Here is a 20,865-nt window from a genome sequence, read left to right as displayed (position 1 = left end):
TTGAAAACCTTGACCCCCTAAACCCGGAGATAGACCCCATACATCAGAATGAACTAGAGAGAAAGGAACCTTAACTATAGTATTACTGGGTCTAAAATTTTATCTATGACTTTTAGCTAGAATGCAAGTTTCACACAAAACAGGTTTATTTGAAGCAAATAATTCAGGAAACAGCGTATGTAAATAACTAACAGATGGATGTCCCAGTCTTCTATGCCATAACCATGCTTCTCTCTCAGTTGATTCATGAGCAAGCATCATGGTACCGCCTTGATCCACCTCATCAACATAATATAATCCATGTCCTTTAGTGCCACGCCCAATTATCAGTCCCGTCCTGATATCCTGTAACAAACAAAAAGTTGGGTGCATAAGTACTGAGCAGTTTAATTCTTTAGTCACATGACTTATTGACAAAAGCTTATGTGATAAAGAAGGGACATGAAGGCAATTTGATAATTTAATTGTTGGATAGATTTTGATTGTTCCCCTGGTTTTTACATCCATTCTTGTCTCATTTGCAGCACGGATTTGTGTTTTTCTGGGATTTGAAACTTTTACAAAATCAGAATATTCGTATGTCATTGTGTCGGTAGCTCCACAATCGAATATTCATGATCCATCAAGATTTTTGGAGTTGTTTTAGGTTCTACAAGTATTTTGATCCACATGAGATCCTGTTGGGCCATAAAAGCTGGCCCAGTTTGTTGGGCCTGTGAATCCGGTTTCCTTCCCACTGGATCCGGTTCGGGTTTTGCATAATTATGTTAGACCGGTTTATTTTGAGGATAAAAACAAGAAAGTGATTTTTTTTGGGAAACATAATACGGTTGTAAAAGATTAGGGTTAGGGTGAGAGATATTATTTTCTCCCTCCCCTTTACCTTCCACCAACCGATCGTCGCCCTCCTCCTTTCCATCTTCGGCCGCCGCATAGTCAACACAACTATCTCCAGCCGCCACAATACCAACAAATCCACTTCCTGACTTCAGATCATTATTTCTTTTTGTGGGGTTACTCGAATCGCTAATGGGTGTTTTCGTGACACCCGATTTGTTCGCCGTTTTATGACCATTAGTCCACCATTTCGGATATCCAATGATCTCGAAGCACTAATCTTTGGTGTGTCGACTCATGCCACACTTTTCACACTTAGGACGAGATTTCTCATCTTTGATTGACGAATTTCTCTTGACATCATACTTCCGGTGGTATCCTTTTGTTATGAAACCAGATCCTTCAATATCTCCGGCGATTAAGCCGGATCCCATGCCGTTTGAATCATTGCTAGTTGCTCCCAGAATACTCTGGTAAGCGGCTTCTTTGCGAACCGTGGCGTAGGCTACTTCGGCAAATGGAAGTGGGTCAACTCGGAGAATCTCCCTTTTTATGGTGTCGAATTTTTGATCTAACCCATGTAGAAATTGAAACAGGTTTTGCTCTGTTCGAATTTTTGCATAAGTTTGGATATCATCAGAACATTTCATGGGGTTCGGATCCATTCGATCGATTTCGCCCCACACTCCTTGTAAGGCGATCCAGAATTCTTCAAGTGACTTGTCACTTTGTTTGAGTTCATTTTCTTTAACATGCAGGTTGAAAGTTTGTAGCTTGTCTTTCCCACTGCTATATGTGACGGTTAAGGCGTCCCATAAATCTTTTGCAGTGGCATATTCAGTAAGATTGCCGGCAAGAACATGTTCAGTATTTTGAATTAGCCACGAGAACGCGATTAGGTCTTCTTGTTCCCATAACTCATATTTATCTGATGATGCTTTTTCTAGTGGGTTTTCGGTTAAGTGTGTTAACAAATTTTTTGATCGGCCGCCTATGGCTACTCGGATCATCCTAGTCCATAGGGCATAATTTTGATTGTTTAATTTAAGGTTGATTTGAAGGTTGTCTGATAACTTGGGAATTTGTGTTTGTGAGTCTGTATTATTTTGGAACAGAATTGCGAGTTGCAATGCTAAGTCAGAGCCACCAGCATTACCAGCCATGGTGGCACAGGATGTTTTGTGGGTTGAACGGTATATGATGAGATTAGAACCAAAGCTCTGATACCATTATAATGATATGAAGAAAAGATTGACTATATTGCTTATGAATTGGTGATTACAATGATCATGAAAAGATCAATTTATACACAAAGTAATTGATTAAATACGGAAACTATTGGCTGGACATTAAACACTTTTGATAAGACGAAATCTTCTTATTCATGGCTGAAATCTTCTTATTTTGGGAGATGATGATATCTCTGATCCCATATATCTTTTCCTGTTTAACAAATATAACCCAAATTTTGGGAGGGACCATAACCCCCTTTAGTCCTTAATATCATCCGCCACTGATTGTATTAGAGTTAGTTGTATTTATAATAAGACGATCTAGAATGGATAAATTCTTGACTTTCTAATATATTTTCTATTTACTTCACGATTCGTAGAAAATGGAACTTAATAGGTGATCTTATGAATTGTGATTAAGTCTTGCCAATTACGGGCTGTCGTAATTGATCCAGTTTTTCTTAGCACTCAAATGGCTCAAACACTAAGGATGAATCAAAGACATAGATTGAACTCAAAGTTCTACGAACACAAGTTCTTTAGTATAATAAACCCTAAAAAACCTACTTACAATAATAAACTTATGGTATATAAAGGAAAAATAATCCTAGATAAACTAGGAAACATAAATCAGAATATAAAAATAGAAATAGATAAACCTAAATAATTTTTCCAGCAACTTGTTGAATAAGAAAACGTATTTTCATCTTTTGGGCTATTCCGATCTCGGGCTGGGTTAGACGCTAGTCGGGCCATGACTAATATTGCATCATTCTCTCCCTCTTCAAAAGAAACTCGTCCTTGAGTTTTGTCTTCCCGTCAAAACCACCGAGATCAAATGGAACCATCATGTAGTCATCATAATTACTAAGACTTGTGTATATATCATAGTCAAGCACAAGCTGGGCGCCACTTTGCAAGAGTGGTATTTGGCCTACACCGTTAAAGTGCTGAATATTTTCATTTATCTCAACAGCAAAAATTGAGGATTCAAATGCCATATTTAATCTTCCATTATCTTTATTCTTTTTTTTTGTAATTGAAATCTAATTTACCATTAAACAAATGGATCGACCTCTTTAGAATTCCACTATATTCAGTTGCCTTCATTACCTTGAATGCATACACACGTAAATCATTGTTGGATGAGATTTTCTCTTGAACCTCATATATATCTGATTTCTCTATTTCTTCTACATTGACATGATCGCTTTTCAAGCACCCACATAATAACTTGGCAGCAAGTTCACCAACACCACCATTTAACCAAAAATACCATTCATCGTCCGGGTATTCATCAAACATAGGAAGAGAATAATAGATAGTGTCACTATTGGTAGGATACTCCTCGTCCCCGGTGTACTTGTCCCAGACAAATTCAACTACTTTCGTTTCCTCCAATGCCGACAAACCGCTACTTGAAGGATGCTCCTCATCCCAGCCGACTTGTCTTAGACGGGTCCTTCTGGTTCTGTTTCCCCCAACGTTAGGGGGTGTTGTAGTTGTCCAACCCGCACTGCCTCTCTGAATCTACAGGTAGGCCACACAGATTGTTGGATCTGCTCACTCTCACAATCGAACAGATCTAAAGCACCTCCACCGTTGCCTCTCTCGGCGATTCTACTATTAAGATACCCACTTCCACAACGAGCCATTTGAACAACCATAGCTCTGATAGCAACTGATGCAGTTTCTCTTAGCACTCAAATGGCTCAAACGCTAAGGATGAATCAAAGACATAGATTAAACTCAAAGTTCTAAGAACATAAGTTCTTTAATATAATAAACTCTAAAAAACTGCCTTACAATAATAAACTTACGGTATATAAAGGAAAAATAATCCTACATAAACTTGGAAACATAAATCAGAATATAAAAATAGAATTAGATAAACATAAATAATTGTTCCAGCAACTTGCTGAATAAGAAAACGTATTTTCAACTTTAGGGATATTCCGATATCGGGTTGGGTTAGACGCTAGACGGGCCATGACTAATATTGCAGTTGGTAATCAGAGCTCAGGTTAATTCAAATGGCTATGTGTGATGAGAACCACTTTTTCGCTCGCCGAATCGCCGAAAGAGGCAGCGTTGAAATCGTTCTATTTACAAGATCGCAAGATCCAGGAAACTGACCCAATGGATGCCATTTGGGATGTGATCATTGGGAAAGAGGGGCATCCTGAAGATGGCAGTGGTTACAAGTTTCAGGTAACCGACTCAGCGACTTTCATCTGGGATGAGGACGATGGGAAGGAAGAGTATCCTAGAGGCTGTAGCGATATCTATATATCACCTCCTTGTTATGATAGTTATGGAGATGAAGAGGTTGGTAACGAAGATTATTGGTGGGTTACACAAGCCTTCAACGTAGTTGTAGTTGAAGAGGGCAGTACCGTTCAAGAAAAGATTACTAGAGGTAGTCTTCAATGTGCGAAGGTATTCGTTCGTATTTTGAATTATTTCGTGATGAATCGAAAGAGTTGTGATCAGGTGGCAAAATCGACTACGGCTTTAAATCTTGTGTTAAAGGACGAGGAAACTAGATCATGCTACCGGTACATGGGGAGAGACTTCAATGTACCACTTATCGATTTCTCTACCAATGATGAAAGTGATATAGGAACTAAACTGGAATTTCGTTGGAGATTTCCCAACATGGTGATCCAATCTGAAGACGTTGTTTATAAAGATAGAAATTCTCGACAGTGCTTGTTTTAATAACAAGCATGAGATCAATTTTGTAAGTTTCAAGAAGTCCCATAAATTATTGGATTGTTTGTTAAGGATATTAAATATTGGGATATGCATGTATTACAAATTAAAACTCAAATTTTATATTAAGTATAATGTTTAATAGTTATCTGTGTACACCACTTTTGAAAGTTGGAATACTGTGAGGTTGATTAAGAAGAACAATAAATAACCCAACTTTCCATTTGAACCCAGTGGTGTTTTTGGCTCAGGTGGTTTTGAGTCGGGGGGAAAAACTCGAGGACGAGGTTTTTTTTGAACAGAGGGAGAATGATGCAATGGGATCTTAAAACAAGAAATTATATTTATTCTATATTAGTATTTATCTCTTTCCTTTATATATTTAATTAGTTGACAATTTTTAGTTTGTTTCTTAATCTAATGGGTTTAGGATCTATTTAAAGGGTCTTTGGTCATTGTAACATTCAGTTGAATATTTTGAGTTTATAAGAATACTGACATCTTGTCAAAAAAACCTTTATGGTTTCGGTCTTTGATTAATCATTTAGTCTTGAGCTATTTGAATGCGTAATAAACTGCATCAGTAATTGGCTTTGACGCAAAGGAAGGTAATTGTAAATAAAAGTAAGTAATAATTAGGGAGAAAAAACTTAGGGGTAAAATCGTCAAATCACTTCAAATTTCTATATGCAAAGTAAATTCTTGTGTGTGAAAATCAGCTGCCATAAAGAATACAGAGTAGATGACAACGAAGATTCAAACCAAGATTATAATCGTTATATTGGAGGAGTTGTTAGAGTCAAATATTATTGTTAATTTATAACAAACATATGTATGTCTAGATTAAATGAATCTTGACATGGGTATATAATAACCCTTATTTAATTATTTTAACCAAGGCGCTGTACGCCTTAGAGGACCAGTATGTCCTCTCTCCTATTATCCTACTCTTACTCATAATACTCCTAAATAACATGACTGCCTAAAATAAAACTTAGATTTCTGAAAAAAACCCCAAATTATCTACCTCCACAAATGTGAATAATAAGACCCGAACCCAGATTGATTCACCCAAGATTGAGATCATTAACATTGAATTTTAAATGGCTTGGCTAGTTTTTTAAAATTTCAACCCAACAACTTACATACCCAAACCTAATAATGTGAACCCGTTCTGGCTGTCCTTACGTTTTTGGTTCTTCCATAACGGGAGAAAACGCGTTTAATAAAAAATGTATCCAGGTTCTTATTCATTCTCCTTCCCGACCGATTTGGAAAGTTATAATCCACCCGCTTAGAGGACCATTGTCATATAGTTCTATTATTCTACTCTTACTCGTACTCTTAAATTACACGAATATCTGGGATACAACATAAGATTTTCAACCTATCCAATAATATATCTACAAATGTAGAGAGTGAAATTTAAACAAGATAGATTCACCCAAGATTGGCATTATTAACATGAAACAATTTTAATTAGGCGGGTTAGGATTCTAGAATTTCAATTAGACAACCTACAAACTCAAACCTATCAAAGTGAACCTGGGTTGCCATCCCTATTCTGACTTATAAATAACATGCAACTAATTAATAAATAATAATCGTATGTCTATTCTGACTTATAAAAAAATAACATGCACTTATAAAAAATAATTTGAAAGTATAAAATGCATACTCCATCCATCTATTTGTCTATAGGTAGCTATAGATGTAGTAAATTCCATCCACAACAATTTTGTTAGCTTTTAATTTACACAGTATCAAATAGGAATATGACCTTTCATGTCATTTTTAACAACCTGGACCTTCATAATAGTCGACAAAAGGGACCAGTAAAACATCACAAACCGTTGATTTGTTATCCAACGGTCATAATTCTGCAGACACTGTAGTGCATGCTTCGGACGTATTCTTCTCAATCATACCTTTTAAACGTTATTCACTACATATTTTTTTTTTCCTTTATAAAAAGGTCTCCTTAACTTCCCAACGTCAGAATTTCTGATAGTTGAGTTTGAAGTTCGGCCATTTTGCTACATTAAATTGAATTCAATTTTCTTTGGGATTTATATATGCAAATATATAAATCTTGCTTTATAAAGGTTAGTTATTACATTTGTTTGGTTTTGTATTTATTCATAATAACATCCTTATTATCAGGTGTTTTTCCTCTTCTTAAACTTGTGAAATGTCCTACACGACACATATAAGTTTCACTTTTATCACATTTATGTTTTTCTGGTTCTGATTTCACTACGATGAATTATGAATCAATATATGAAGTGGTTGAACATAGGCCTAAAATCCGTAAAAACTAAATTCAGCTGTTAACACATGGATTATTCTGGTACTATAACTTTCTCTTTCCTCATATTAACTTCCACCTATTTAATTGTCTTGTTTGTGCTTATGAATTCAGTAATATGTATCCTAATTGTTAAGTGTGGTTGTAATCTCATGTTGGTGTCTGATTTTTTTTTTTTTTTTTTTTTTATCTAATAGTATATATATATATACACGTATCTTTCAAGTGGTAGCTAGCCTAGTAGTCAGGCGTCCGGTTTCTTGACAAGAGCTCCCATGTTTGTGATTTACTTAGATAAATATCTTGGGCTGGCTAGGAAAATGGTCAGAAACGATCATCTGGATACCAAGTTAGGCTGCATACGTCTTGAGTAAAAAAGACTAATAAGGTAAACCTCATCCTTTTATATCCCTTTCGAAAATAATTATAAGAAATTAAAACAAGAATGTGGTAAATGAAATATGGGGAAATCTGGTTTCTAATTTTTGTCCCTAGATTTATATTTTGTCAGTTGTTCAATCCTGATTAGTTAAATTGGGATAAACCATCATGTTTAGTTTTTATTGGTATTGTTTAAGGTAACATATTCAACATATATATTTACTTTCCTTACAAAAAAATGTTAGTATTTCCAAAAAAAACATCATTTAAGATTGTGTAAGTAGTTGTATATATGACTGCTGTCAGCAAAGTCAGCTATTCACATATTGCATAGTGCAAGTACCTAAATAAAACACAAGTATATAAGGTTTAAAAGTTCAAAAGAATCAGTTTTTTATAAGTTTCAGAGCAGAAAGAATTAATTCTCAGTATATTAAACTTCTTATTCTGACAAAATTATTAATATTTTAAGGGTTTGTGACAGAATGATAGAATTTGTCCATCTCTGCTCAATTATTGCATACAGTATACTTTATATCTTGTTATAGTAGAAAAAGGTCCACAATTGTACTGAATCCGCTATAAACAAAGTTAGGTCTATAATTAGTAATAAAAAGGCAATATGTAAAAGAGTGTCTTCTAAAGTAAGCAATATATGATTAGAAAGGTACAAAGAGCCATGCAACTAATAAATTATTGACATGAAGGCTAGACTTTATGTCCCCTAACAAATCATCAATTTTGCTATCATATCATATATATGTGGCCTATGTATTATAACATAGGTAACATGTAGACTTATAAATGACTGTTATGGCAGCATCTACAGGACTTATGTTCTCATGAAAAGATAAGCGAATACATATATATACAAAGGAAATAATTGGAAGTTTGATATATATATATATGTAATGTAAGGCGTCTCCTTATTCATCACTTTTAGACACACCAAGAACACCCTCTCCTTATAATCCCCACTTCTAACCCGTTTCTCACACTATTTAAACAACATTTACATTCATTTGGGCCCACATGTCTACCACTTTCGTGCGTCTAAAAACAGAAGTAAGCACCAAGACGCAGCCAAGAAGCAGACGGTGCTTATAGTGTCCGCTGCTTCTGGTGCGTCGGACGCGGCCAAGACGCGGGCTAGAAGCCCTAGCTATAAGGAACGGCCTAATAGAGGTGATGAATTCAATACACAATATAGCAAAATTGAAAGGGTCCGGTATAGTCTCATGTTTAATTTATACTATATTTAATAGGTTGTGATTATTTGAAAACTAAAATTTATCTGAAAACTAGAAAACTGGCCAAAATACAGTGTGTTTGACTATTTTTCTGGTTTTCATGCGAGATCAAAAGCACAATTTGATTTGAGAAAACACATTGTGTTAGTTTCAGATCACATGTCATTTGGCCAGTTTTCACAAAAATTTTAGTTTTCAAATAAACGTTTTCTACTTATCTCTTTTTCTCATTGTGAATTACATATATATGATAGCAAAACTGAAAATTGTCCCTTTATATGTGTGTATATCATTTCAAAAGAGGGAGGTGCTATTACGTATTCGGGTTATCCTGGGATGATGAGTCATTTTTATTTAGATATATGTGGCCTAATCAGTCATCCCTGTAATCTTTTTCGAACCATTTTCCTAGACACCCTCAATATGTTTATTACATTGGAAGGTTTGTAGCCGTATTTGTCTAGTGAGAAAACAAGTTTACCTTTAGTGTTACTAAAAAAATATCCAGGATTTGTGCAAACTCTAATGATTTGTTTTTGGTTTTGTTTTTTTGTAAAATTAAAAAAAAAAAAAATGTGATTGATTTTAGGCTTGAAAAGATGTCTTGAATTTATTCAAATTTGACTGTGGTAAATATTTGTTATTTTGACTATTGTTGATATACCTGATGGTTTCAGGACACATATGGAGATTATTATAAATAGAGGTGTGTACTATGGTGATGTTAAGGGAATGATTCCCCATGGCAATGGTAAATACACATGGTTAGACGGTACAGTTTACGAGGGTGATTGGAAAGAAGGAAAAATGACCGGAGTTGGACGGATCACTTGGTCGTCCGGAAAAAGCTATGAGGGTGATTTTGCTGGAGGCTATCTTAATGGATTTGGCACATTAAAAAATTCAGATGGGTCTATTTATGTAGGCTCTTGGATGTTGAACATTCAACATGGGTTTGGAAGAAAGCAATTTAGTAATTCTGACGTTTATGATGGTTCTTGGAAGGAGGGAGTGCATGAAGGTAGTGGTAAATATGCTTGGAGTAATGGTGACATGTATATTGGAACCTGGAAAGCCGGATTGATGTGTGGTCGAGGCGTGATGAAATGGCATAATGGTGATTTGTACGATGGTTATTGGTTAAATGGGTATAGACACGGGTCAGGCGTTTATAGGTTTGCTGATGGTAGTTATTATTTTGGAATCTGGACCCATGGCATCAAGGATGGACGTGGCACGTTCTATCCTGCAGGAACTAGGTACCGGTCTTCAACAAGATTAAGCAAAAAGAAAGTTTTCAAGCAGATAAAACGAAGTATAAGCCGTAGGCTATCTAAACAGATATCTATTATTGGAGTTTTGAAAGACTCAATTCAGAAGTCAGGAAAGAGAATATCCTTGGAAGATGATAGGAGTAATGGGGATTCGGCTACGGAGTTTCTTGTGTTAGACAATAGTGACATATTATCTCATAGCTCCGAGGAAGGGGAAAGTGAAGTGGACGAGGATACAACTGTAATTTGTGAACAAGAATACATAGAAGGAGTTCTGATAAAAGAGAACACAAATACGAATGCAGGATTATCATATAAACGTGAACAACAACGTAAATATCATATGAAGGAAGTGAAAAAGAAGTCATCTTCGGACATTTCTAACGGCATTAAGAGCTACCATCTAATGCTTAATTTGCAGCTAGGTATCAGGTAAATAACCTAAACATGAAGCTTTTCCACCTAAATGATTAGTGTAATGATTAATTTTTCATATGATTAATAGCCTTTAGGTTCAAAAGCACTTGGTTTGAAGCAACATAGCATCTAAAATAAATAGCCAAAAATTGGCAATAAATAAAGACTGGTGAATACATGACATACCCTTATAAACATCATATAGCATAATATGTATCATATGTATCAATGTATCAATGTGTATCATCTTTTTAACAACAGAATTTTATAAGCCATACAAGCAAGGATTTTTATTCCTTTTCCTCTGGAGACAGAGGTCAAGGGTTCGATCCTTACTCATTGCAATACCTTTTCTACCTTAGGTAGAACCAAGAAGTAGCCTTTCTACCTTAGACAGGGATAAGGCTGTCTATATCTCAACCTTCCGCCATACATGATCGTAAATGAAAGTTGGGACCAATATCCGTATAAGACAGTATTGGATGTTAGTTTCTTTTTTTAGTATTTTATATGCCATATACCTCGTGACTTATCACTAGGATTGAGATTGTGTCCTCCATTCACTCGACATAATACTAAACACTAATTTCCAGCTCTGTTGCAGGATTCTTTTTTGATGGTATATCCGTATATGTGTGTAAAATTGTGGTGAAATGATATAGAGCTGCAAGTTATCATAACCGGATATATCAAAGATATTGCAAACTTTTTGTATTTGTTTGGTGTTTATTAACTAGTGATTGTATCTTTAGTTAACTTAAACCAACTCTTGTTTAATTAATCCACTTTAATTCTAGCTTTGACTTCGTTCTACTATTTGCTGTGCTCATAATCCTTGATTTACTAGTATAACTACATTAAGTGTAATCTCCACATTAATACGTGACAGAGCATGTATATAAGTCGATTTTAAGTGCTTATATGAAAACTTAAACGTAGTTGCAATCATGCCAAATAGAAGTAGATTCTTATGTCACATGAACCCTTGCAACCAAATACTCTGCTTTCCCTATGATTATTTTTATTAAACTCATATGTGGTGGGACTGATCGGTTCAATTAACAGGTATATTGTTGGCAAAACCACACGGATTTCTATACGTGAAATGAGATATTCAGATTTTGGAAAGCAAGCAAGAATAAGGGTGTATTTCCCCACAAAAGGGTCACGAATGACACCTCCACACTCTTCAATTGATTTTCATTGGAAAGATTATTGTCCTATGGTCTTCAGGTACTATATTTTTCCTTACATATGTTCTGTTCTATTTACTTCTTTCTTGAACATATGATCAGGCTCTATTTAAACAATCAATTTAATTGGCCACATAAATTTTAGCATTAAATAGGGTGTAATTAACATTGTTGATGGGGAAATCATAGAAAACATCATAATACATCTTGTCGGTGATTGTTTTTCGCCACATTCATAAGGCACTATGGTCAGGTAGATCGTAAGGGTCACTTGGGAGCAGGGGTGTCATGTTTTATGTCTAGTGAAATAATCAAATTTTGGTTCTTGATGAAAACTTTTTTTGATGAAATTTAACTATATAATTTTTGTTTTAACTATGTAAATATAATCAAATTTTGGTTCCTTTTAGATGTTTGAGTTTAGTTAATAAATCTTGATGAAATTTTTTCCAGAAATTTAAGGGAGATGTTCAACTTAGATGCGGCAGATTATATGATGTCCATATGTGGGGATGATTTGAGAGAGATTTCTACTTCAGGAAAAAGTGGCAGCCTTTTCTATATGTCTCTTGATGACAAATTTGTAATTAAAACTTTACGAACGTCTGAACTCAAGGTCTGAATCTACCAAAACATTTATGTTTTGCTTTTTGAAGTTATGAAGCATGTTTGTTTTACCATTATGTGACACACATACAAACCACATTCGCACATCTGTCTTAAGTGGTCTTAATGGAGACCAGAAACGGTCTAGTCGATGTCTAGGATGACAAAATTGTGATTAAAACTGTATGTTTATCTGAACGGAGACTCTGAATCTATCCAATATTTGCAGGGCTCCCAAACTCGGATTCAACATTTTAAAAGTCAGGGTTTCCCGAACCTTTATTCAACGTTTGTCAACTGCCAACATTCCACTATCATAAAATTGAAACAATGTTAATCTTGTAAGTGGAACGTTGGCATAGGAGAGATGCTTTCAGGTTTGGGAAAGCCAGAACCTTAGATGTATTGACTCCAGTTTTGAAAAACCCGAGAATAATGGTCTTGCAAACAACTTTGTTTATGACCTTGTTTTGCAAAGAACATTGAAATCTACATATTTTCTTTGAAAAATTCAAGGAATTACTACTAAAGTTGCATTACATGGTTGTAAACATTTAATATTAACGAATTGTGCAATTATGTTTGTGAATTAATACTCTAAGTTGTTAATATTGTTATACGAATTACGTAGGTATTGCTGAAGATGCTTCCTAGTTATTACAATCATGTAAAAGAGCATGATAACACTCTGATCACTAAATTCTATGGACTCCATGAAATATCCCTGAGAGGTGGCAAGAAGGTTTTCCATCCTAAGCAATTTTTTCCCCCAAAAAATGCTTATCTTACTGTGATCGATAAAATATTTATGTTCATTTATTTACCTTCAGGTACAATTTGTGGTCATGGGAAATATGTTTTACACCCAATTACGGATACATCGTCGTTATGATTTGAAGGGTTCTTACCATGGACGAAATACTAATATTGATGACATAGACGAGGGTACCACATTTAAAGACCTTGATCTTGCATATGCTTTCCATATGGACAAGTCGTTACGTGATGCCCTTTTCAAGTAAGTTTTTCATATTACGGCTTTCTGATCAGCACGTTTACATGGACTTGTTAGAGCTACGAGGTCCCTAGATATAGCTAATGCCGAGCAATACTATGTGGAATGTGTGTTATTTAGAATGCTACAAGTTCAAAGTTACTAATTGAATGGACTTCCCTGCCAAATTTTTTTGCAGACAAATCTATCTAGACTGTGTCTTTTTAGAATCACAACACATTATAGATTATAGCCTTCTACTGGGATTGCATTTTAGAGCTCCTAAGCATATGAATGCTCTCTTAGAAGCACCAGATTCATACCATGGACGTCAGAATTATTCTGCTGATCATGGTATAATACTTCACTTTGTTATTGAACTTTTGATGATATATTTCCTTGAGTCACGAACTTATATGTGTTATACGAAACTCAAAATTTGCAGTTGCATCTAAAATTTCTATCGTACCCGTCAACAATGGTGTCTGCATTTCCTTCTATTTATGCATCATGTAAACCGTTTTAAATTGATCAAGTTTTTATATGTTTTTCTTGTAAGCTTGTTTTTTGTTCACAAGCATTTTCACCCCACTATTTCTTTTAACGGATTTTCAGCCGAATAAAAAAGGGTTAGTTTCATTTCTAATCGATCAAATTGAGTTATTGATTTGTCGCTTACTAATCTGGAGAATGTTCTTGTAATATATAATGAAGATATCTTGCAGTATCTACAATATGCTCCGTAATCTGATTATTTACTGATCTCTCGTGTTACTAGCTCCAACTTTTAATGTGGACCGGTCAATTCCACCAAAGGGACTTCTTCTTGTGACCCATGAGCCGAGTTCTGTCAACACTGCACCCGGTCCACATATTAGAGGAAGTACTTTGAAAGCATTTTCTGTAGGTGACAAGGAAGTTGATCTCCTTCTTCCTGGTACTGCAAGGTATTATATATACATCTGCTTAACAAATCTATCATTTGGGGTTGCATCTTGAAACTAAAATTTCAAGTTATACTAATAAAAAACAAGTCAAGTAACATAAATTCAAACGCATATAGCGTCTTAAATAATGTTTGATACAAAAAAAAAAAAAAGTAGATTATTGTAGTATAAATGTAGTTTTCTGTAATAATCATATTACTCGTACACTTATTATGATTAAAGATTTCAGGAAAGAAAATGTATACTTATATTTCATCGATCTGACCTGGCCCGTTCTACCTGCAGAGACATAGAATAATTTACTTGTTTCCATTTTTGACACCTCTAGACATGCTCTTTGTTAGCTCATGGCCTTATAGATCTAAATGTAGGATGGTAATGCAGTCCAAAACATTTAAAAACTACACATGATATTACATATGAAAACTAGTGCATTAGGTAACTGGTCTAAATAGACATAGTATTTGAACGGGTCCGTGGGCTTAACATGAAAAATCATGTCCAAAGTTATGCGTAAGGTCAATCTTGATATTATTCTTGATTTTTTGAAAACAATTATCAGGTTACGCGTGCAGTTAGGAGTAAACATGCCAGCTCAAGCAAACCGTAAAGTCTACTCAAAAGACGAAACAAGTTCCACCGGGCCAGAACTTTTTGAGGTCTATGATGTTGTACTTTATCTTGGTATAATTGATATACTACAGATATACAACATGAGAAAGAAAATAGAGCATGCTTATAAATCAAGGCGCCATGATCCCAAATCAGTATCTGTTGCGGATCCTCAGTTTTACTCCAAACGTTTTATTAACCATCTAGAGAAAGTTTTCCCTGCGGAAACTTGATTAGTTTAATACCAATAGATAAATAAAGCAGGTTTTGATGATAAATGTTGTAAAACTTTCGTCACGTTTATAAATTTTGCTAATCATAAACCATAAAGCTATGGTTAACACATAGTAAGTGTTAAACATGATGGATAATACTCCGTAACTGTTTTGACAGAACCTCTACTTGTATATAATATCTTAATATAACAATAAAAGTGGATGAATATATACCTACGTACCCTACTTCTTTTTTAGTTAAAGGTTAATTTTTTCTTTTAACCGCTAAAATTTTTAATGTAATACAAAACCAGATGTTACAAAAATTGGGGGCTTTTTGTTTTTGGAGGGCCAAAACCCATGTTTGACCTTATATTACAATTGGGCCGGATTTGAGTTCAGGAGCCAGATCATGTGTTAAAGTTAGTTTATGCAATATGGTATAGGGCCGAGTCTGTTGATCTTCTGGTATATATCATTGTAAACTTCAATCTTCAACTTCTGCTAACTGATTGTTTTTGCTGATTCTTGATGATGGCCAATGGCCAATTCCTGCTAATAAAATGTACTTAAACAAATGTTTTAACTAATTAAATCATAAGTCCATTTTTGGGACTAACAAAATGTATTAGGCATGTTTTTAGACATATATATCATTACCCAAAAATATATCTCCCTTTTCATACTAAAGGAGAGAACACAATTGACATCACTTGTGTGTGTTGTCAAGCTTAGAGGCATTCTACATTGGAAGTATGACATCAAATGGTGTGTTATTGGAGGTGTAAAGAGTGTGTGTAAGTAATATTTATATATTTAAAAAGTGACGGGCCTTTTAAATTTTGAAAGGGAAAAGAAAGATTTTCACCACTTTCTTTCACATATTTCTTCTTCTTTCATCTTTCAATCCAAATTTTCAATCCAATTTTTTGTATGTTGTCAACTGAAGTTCTTGAATAAAAGATTAAATCTTGTTATCGTGATTGTGAATGTGAAGCAGTGGGAATGGCGAAGCAAAAGAACATGGCAGTCACTCCAGTGGCCGGATAAAACAAAAGCCGTCGTGCACTTGGTGATATTGGTATAAACTATATATATATATACATATATGTAATATATAAATACATACATCTGTATATCATGTATATACAAATCTATTCGACTTTTCTTGATTATATTGCATATACCCAACGAATGGCGATTGAGTTTAGATCTATGGAATTTAAGGTACTGTATATATTTTCAGAATCTGGTATTCTTAAACAAAATATGGGTTTTTAATAGTTTGGGGTTTTTTTGTATATGGATTTTAAGCTGTCAACGATAACCTAATCATACTTCGTTTAAATTGGAATTCATGTGTAAGTTTCAATATTTTTTTATGGACTAAATTCTTATTTATACTAATAAATTTATGGGTTTATAAAGTTGGGTATTGCCAATGGTGAAAGCAAAGATAATAAGCAGAAGCAGAAGCAGCAGCATGATGTAGTGGTGCCTTGTCAAAGATTTATTTTGCTTCATCATCTTAATAAACCTTGTAAATGAAGATAATTGGAGTGCAATATAAAGCATTTGGTTAGTGGAGAACTATTTAGTTTGATGGGATAAAAGAATGTTCATGGTAAACAAGTTGTTGCTCGCTTGCCGGCTTGGCTATCTGCTTTTGCTCAATAAACTATTAACGAGTGGATTCCGCAGGGTTGATACTGTTGGAAACTCGACAAGGCAAGTAGTGATGATTACAAGCAATGTTTCATTTTTTAATCAAGTTCCATTGTTAATGATAAGTGTTTTATGTGTTTGATGTTTTGATAGATTGGACAAGGTACGTAGAGTAATGTGTACAAGGCTAAGGACACAATGAGAGGGAAAATTATTGCATTGAAGAAATTTTGCTTCACACATTGGGGCCTGAGAATCTGAACACTTTATACATGTATCCCAATCCAAAAACTAGCAGCTTCTATTGGGTATTTTGCTTCCTTTTTTTCTTACAACTAAATAGGAGTGGCAACTAACTTAATAATAGCGGTTGAAAGTTTTGCAGTAATGTCTCTTACAGGCTGTTATTCTGCAAGCTACTGTTGGTGGGATACAAGCTGGAGCTTTCAAGATTAGTGGTATTGCTGGTACAATCGATAATACTATACAAAGCAAACCATAACATGCCTGGAACTGTTGGATTGGTGTCAAAATCTGTGGGTAAACATGTTTCATTTTATTCTGTTAACTAAAATGGTAGAAAGGATGGGTTGGGTAACTGTTCAAAATGACTCAAAAAGTTTGGTTAAAATACATAAGATAATTTATTCGTTATTGGAGGATAAGTTGTAGACTCGGACTTTAACTGGTAGGTGGACTGGTGCCTTGACAGCTATATCAGGCAAGTGTTTATGACCCGAGTTGAGATAGATATAGATTTTAGAATCTTGATATTTGTTTTTCTAATTTCGGTTTGTAATAAATTGATATTTAGTCTAAATGTGTCATGCTTGCTACAAGTTCGACTAAGAAGTCGTAGACTATGGGGAGCTTTTGTTTTTGTTATGCAGGTTGAAATCCATGATGATACGAGCTCTACCTCTGATGAGTTGAAAGTGAATGATAAACAGTAAGCGGTTATTTGTGAAGATAACATATTTGACTTTTAGTCAGCCAAATAGTCATTGGGTAAATAATCAGTTTTATACATCTAAATAAGTATATGCTGATACTGACTTTTGTTATATGTGCAAAAATGTAGATGGAATGTTAACGACACATGAAGGACTGGGTTGCTGACCAAAGAAAGATAGCACCAAGCGATGGATAGTATCATCAAAAGTTCAATAATACGAGTTTCATCGAACCTGGTCCATTGAAGGCAATAGCTAAATCTTAAAGGAGAGCAGGGAAAGCAGCCCAAGCTCTCAACAGGTGCTATTACTTATTTATTTCTTCCGAAGACGATAGCGAAAAGAATGCTTTGTGAACAACCCAAACTTAAGGAAGTTACCAGAGATAGATTAAAAGACTCAATAAATGAATATTTAGTCAGCTTGGTAAGTATATGCAATACTCTAAATGCATATTCATTCAGCTTTTTGTATTCTTATAACTTAAATATTTTGAGGGTTTTTGGATGTTAGGTGGGCAAGCAAAGACTAGATTTCTTGGATATGTCGCCTAGACTTTTTGATGTATGATGATGATGGTTGTAGATACTTATTTCTTGGATCACTTCTATGCCATTTGGTAAAAAAACTTAGCTTTAGTTTAAGGATGAAATAGAAAATTATATATTGGGCTCATGTTTAGCTTATGATGTTATTGTTGTTCAAGTAAGAAATCCATCATTAGACATAGCTTATTTGATTGGTTAAGTGGTATTGAGTTATATTGAATATTGCATAAAAAATGATAAAAAAGAAATCGGTAGATAAGTATGAGAAGATGATAGAAGAGTTGGCTCCTCGATGTTAATGTAAGACTGATGAATTGCTATCAAGTTTGGATGACACCTTTAAGTTTAGCTCGGTTATATATATGATCTTGCAGCATTTGGTTAGTTGAGTTTAAGGTTTTGAAAGTGAGAATTAGTTTTTCTAGATTCTGTCCAAATATAGCAAGAATGAATAGTGATGTTGGCATTCATAAATTTAGTCATGTCTTATTTGTGTTCTACTCAGGTTCCAAGACTAGAATTGGAGCAGATTAAGTAAGAGATGCAAGATAAGGTATGTGCATGAAATCACCTGTTTTAAGTTGCAGAGTCAAAACTTAAAAGCCAAAAGCTTGAACCTTTTTCATGTCATTTACTACTTATTATCGAAGCCATTGGTCTTTTTCGGGTATAGCCGGTGTACTACAACCAAGCAGATGATTATGATTAAGACAATCTTTTTAACATATGCAAAGTGTTACCGTGTGTTTCTATCGTCTAACCTAATCATGCCATTTAACCCATTGATGTTTAGCTGGCATCCGTGTTCATCGCTCAGAAGTAGACATGAGAAAGTATGTTTAGTTATCAATTTTTTAAAAGTTAATTTGGAAGTTTTGTATAATTACAAATTAAAGCTCATGATGTGAGTTCGTTAGCTAAGTGTCTGCTGAAATGTAGGCTTTTGTTAACACCTGCAAGACCAGATTGCAGGACATGGAAAGATATCAAGAAGCAATGGATAGTATTTTATAAGATTAATAATACGAGTTTTGACTATAACCGCTACCATGAAGGCAATAGCCAAAACTCAAAAGGAGTGCAGTGAAAGCGGCTCTACGGGTGCAAGTCCTCCGAAGGGTGCCCCGACCTTGGTGTGGGAGAACATCGAATCAACAGCAAGAAGTGATGATGAAAGTTACACTTATAATATTTTTGAAGTGCAAGGCCTATTTCAGTATGCTTTGTTATGACGATAAACAAGAGCCAAGGACAATCACTCGATCGTGTTGCTTTGTATCTTCCATGATCAGTTTTTAGTCATGGCCAATTGTATGTAGCAGTCTCAAGAGTCAAAAGCAAGAAAGGATTGAAAATTCTAATACAAGATGAACAGTTGGAAGTCAAGAAAACAACCACAAATGTGGTCTACAAAGAAGTGCTTCAATGCTTGTGAAGATGAATATACCGCTAACAAAGTCATGGCTTATTTCATTCAAACAGGAAACATGTTTTGCTACAAATACGCTTAATGTTTTATATAAATCTCGGCTTAATATCTTTTGTAACTATCTGTAATATCTAATGTACAACTCCTACTTTGTCCGGTTTATATCTAATCCTATTTCATTACTTTCACATTATATATAGCTAATATATTTTAGTGTTAAATTTCGTTGTTTTAAAATCGATCCGTGGTTTCCCGCGGGATAAAAATCTAGTTTGAAACTTTAAAAAGATATGACATATTGGCATCTATGTAATAATATCTATATTTTATTAATTTAATTTAAATATGACACATGTTCTTAAAAGTTTGTGCCACATGTCGTTTCAAGAGATATAATTCTAGTTTTAGTTTATTAATAGACTAGTGAATTTACTCGGGTTTAACCCGGGCGTTTTAATTAAATTATAAAACTAAAAAATATGCATGTAGTTTTTTTTAATTAATATAATATAAATCAATATGGAAACGATGAGTTGAATAACACAATAATTTATAAATTAAAGTACCTATTGCATTAACAAAACATAAAAGAATTATATTATATAAAATAATTTTCTTTGTTTGTAATAAAAGATTAATAACTTTAAATAAGCATTTAGTGAGCTATATTTTTTAATTACAAATATTGTAAATTATTTATAACATCATAATTAAAATAAAGACATTCTAAGTAAAATTGTAGACTTGCCACATCATATTTTTTCCAAAAATACTTTTGAAAAACAATTGTCTTTTATTTATTATAGAGATTTGAAAACAAAGAAAGAAAGAATCTGCTTAATGCTGCCTTCTGCGGGTTTTGAGCGCTAATACATCGACAGCCTTCTGCGGGTTTTGAGCGCTAATACATCGACAGTGTTTGGGGAAGTTAAAATGTAAGTAGATCTTACATCTATCTAAGTAGAGATGTTGTTTCCATTTTCTATCAAAATGGTAATAAAAACCCTCTAACCTTTACATAGGATGAGGATCGAACTAATGAATTCTGTCTCTAAAGACCAAAGTGTTTAGTGTTTACCACGAATCCAACGCAACCAAAGATTTTTAATATTGATACCCCTAAAAAAAAAATAGCCCGAAACAGGGCCGGGTTTGCTCCCCACAGCCGCCCATTATTTATTAATAGTTAAAAAAATAATACGGTCTGTTTCTTGAATACCAAATCTAGGCCTATCATTTCAATATAAATAGCTTGATCACGACATCAGCATATACAGTCGACAAAACTA

The 20,865-nt window shown here is 34.3% G+C and overlaps 1 protein-coding gene and 1 long non-coding RNA gene across 3 annotated transcripts; both read left to right on the top strand.

The window, feature by feature from the left end:
• The first annotated feature begins 6,763 nt into the window (after window positions 1-6,763).
• On the top strand, window positions 6,764-15,111 carry LOC122599609 (phosphatidylinositol 4-phosphate 5-kinase 7-like). Of its 2 annotated transcripts, none has more exons than XM_043772140.1 (10): window positions 6,764-6,889; window positions 7,387-7,480; window positions 9,401-10,429; window positions 11,480-11,647; window positions 12,061-12,223; window positions 12,845-12,955; window positions 13,044-13,231; window positions 13,407-13,561; window positions 13,986-14,154; window positions 14,717-15,111. In XM_043772140.1, exons 3-10 carry the CDS (start codon window positions 9,408-9,410, stop codon window positions 14,997-14,999), a joined length of 2,259 nt encoding a protein of 752 aa, XP_043628075.1. In that variant the 5' UTR covers window positions 6,764-6,889; window positions 7,387-7,480; window positions 9,401-9,407; the 3' UTR covers window positions 15,000-15,111. The 2 variants fall into 2 exon arrangements, with proteins under 2 accessions (XP_043628075.1, XP_043628076.1); XM_043772141.1 differs by lacking the exon at window positions 6,764-6,889 and adding an exon at window positions 7,067-7,134.
• A 1,909-nt stretch (window positions 15,112-17,020) lies between these two features.
• Window positions 17,021-18,700, top strand: LOC122602249. The gene is made up of 3 exons (XR_006324192.1): window positions 17,021-17,595; window positions 17,728-18,025; window positions 18,653-18,700. It is a non-coding gene; the product is annotated as an uncharacterized LOC122602249 (long non-coding RNA).
• The last annotated feature ends 2,165 nt before the right edge of the window (window positions 18,701-20,865 follow it).

The sequence above is a fragment of the Erigeron canadensis genome, chromosome 5 (genome assembly GCF_010389155.1).
Source record: "Erigeron canadensis isolate Cc75 chromosome 5, C_canadensis_v1, whole genome shotgun sequence".
Classification (NCBI taxonomy): domain Eukaryota; kingdom Viridiplantae; phylum Streptophyta; class Magnoliopsida; order Asterales; family Asteraceae; genus Erigeron; species Erigeron canadensis.
This window is presented reverse-complemented; position numbering and strand designations above follow the sequence as displayed.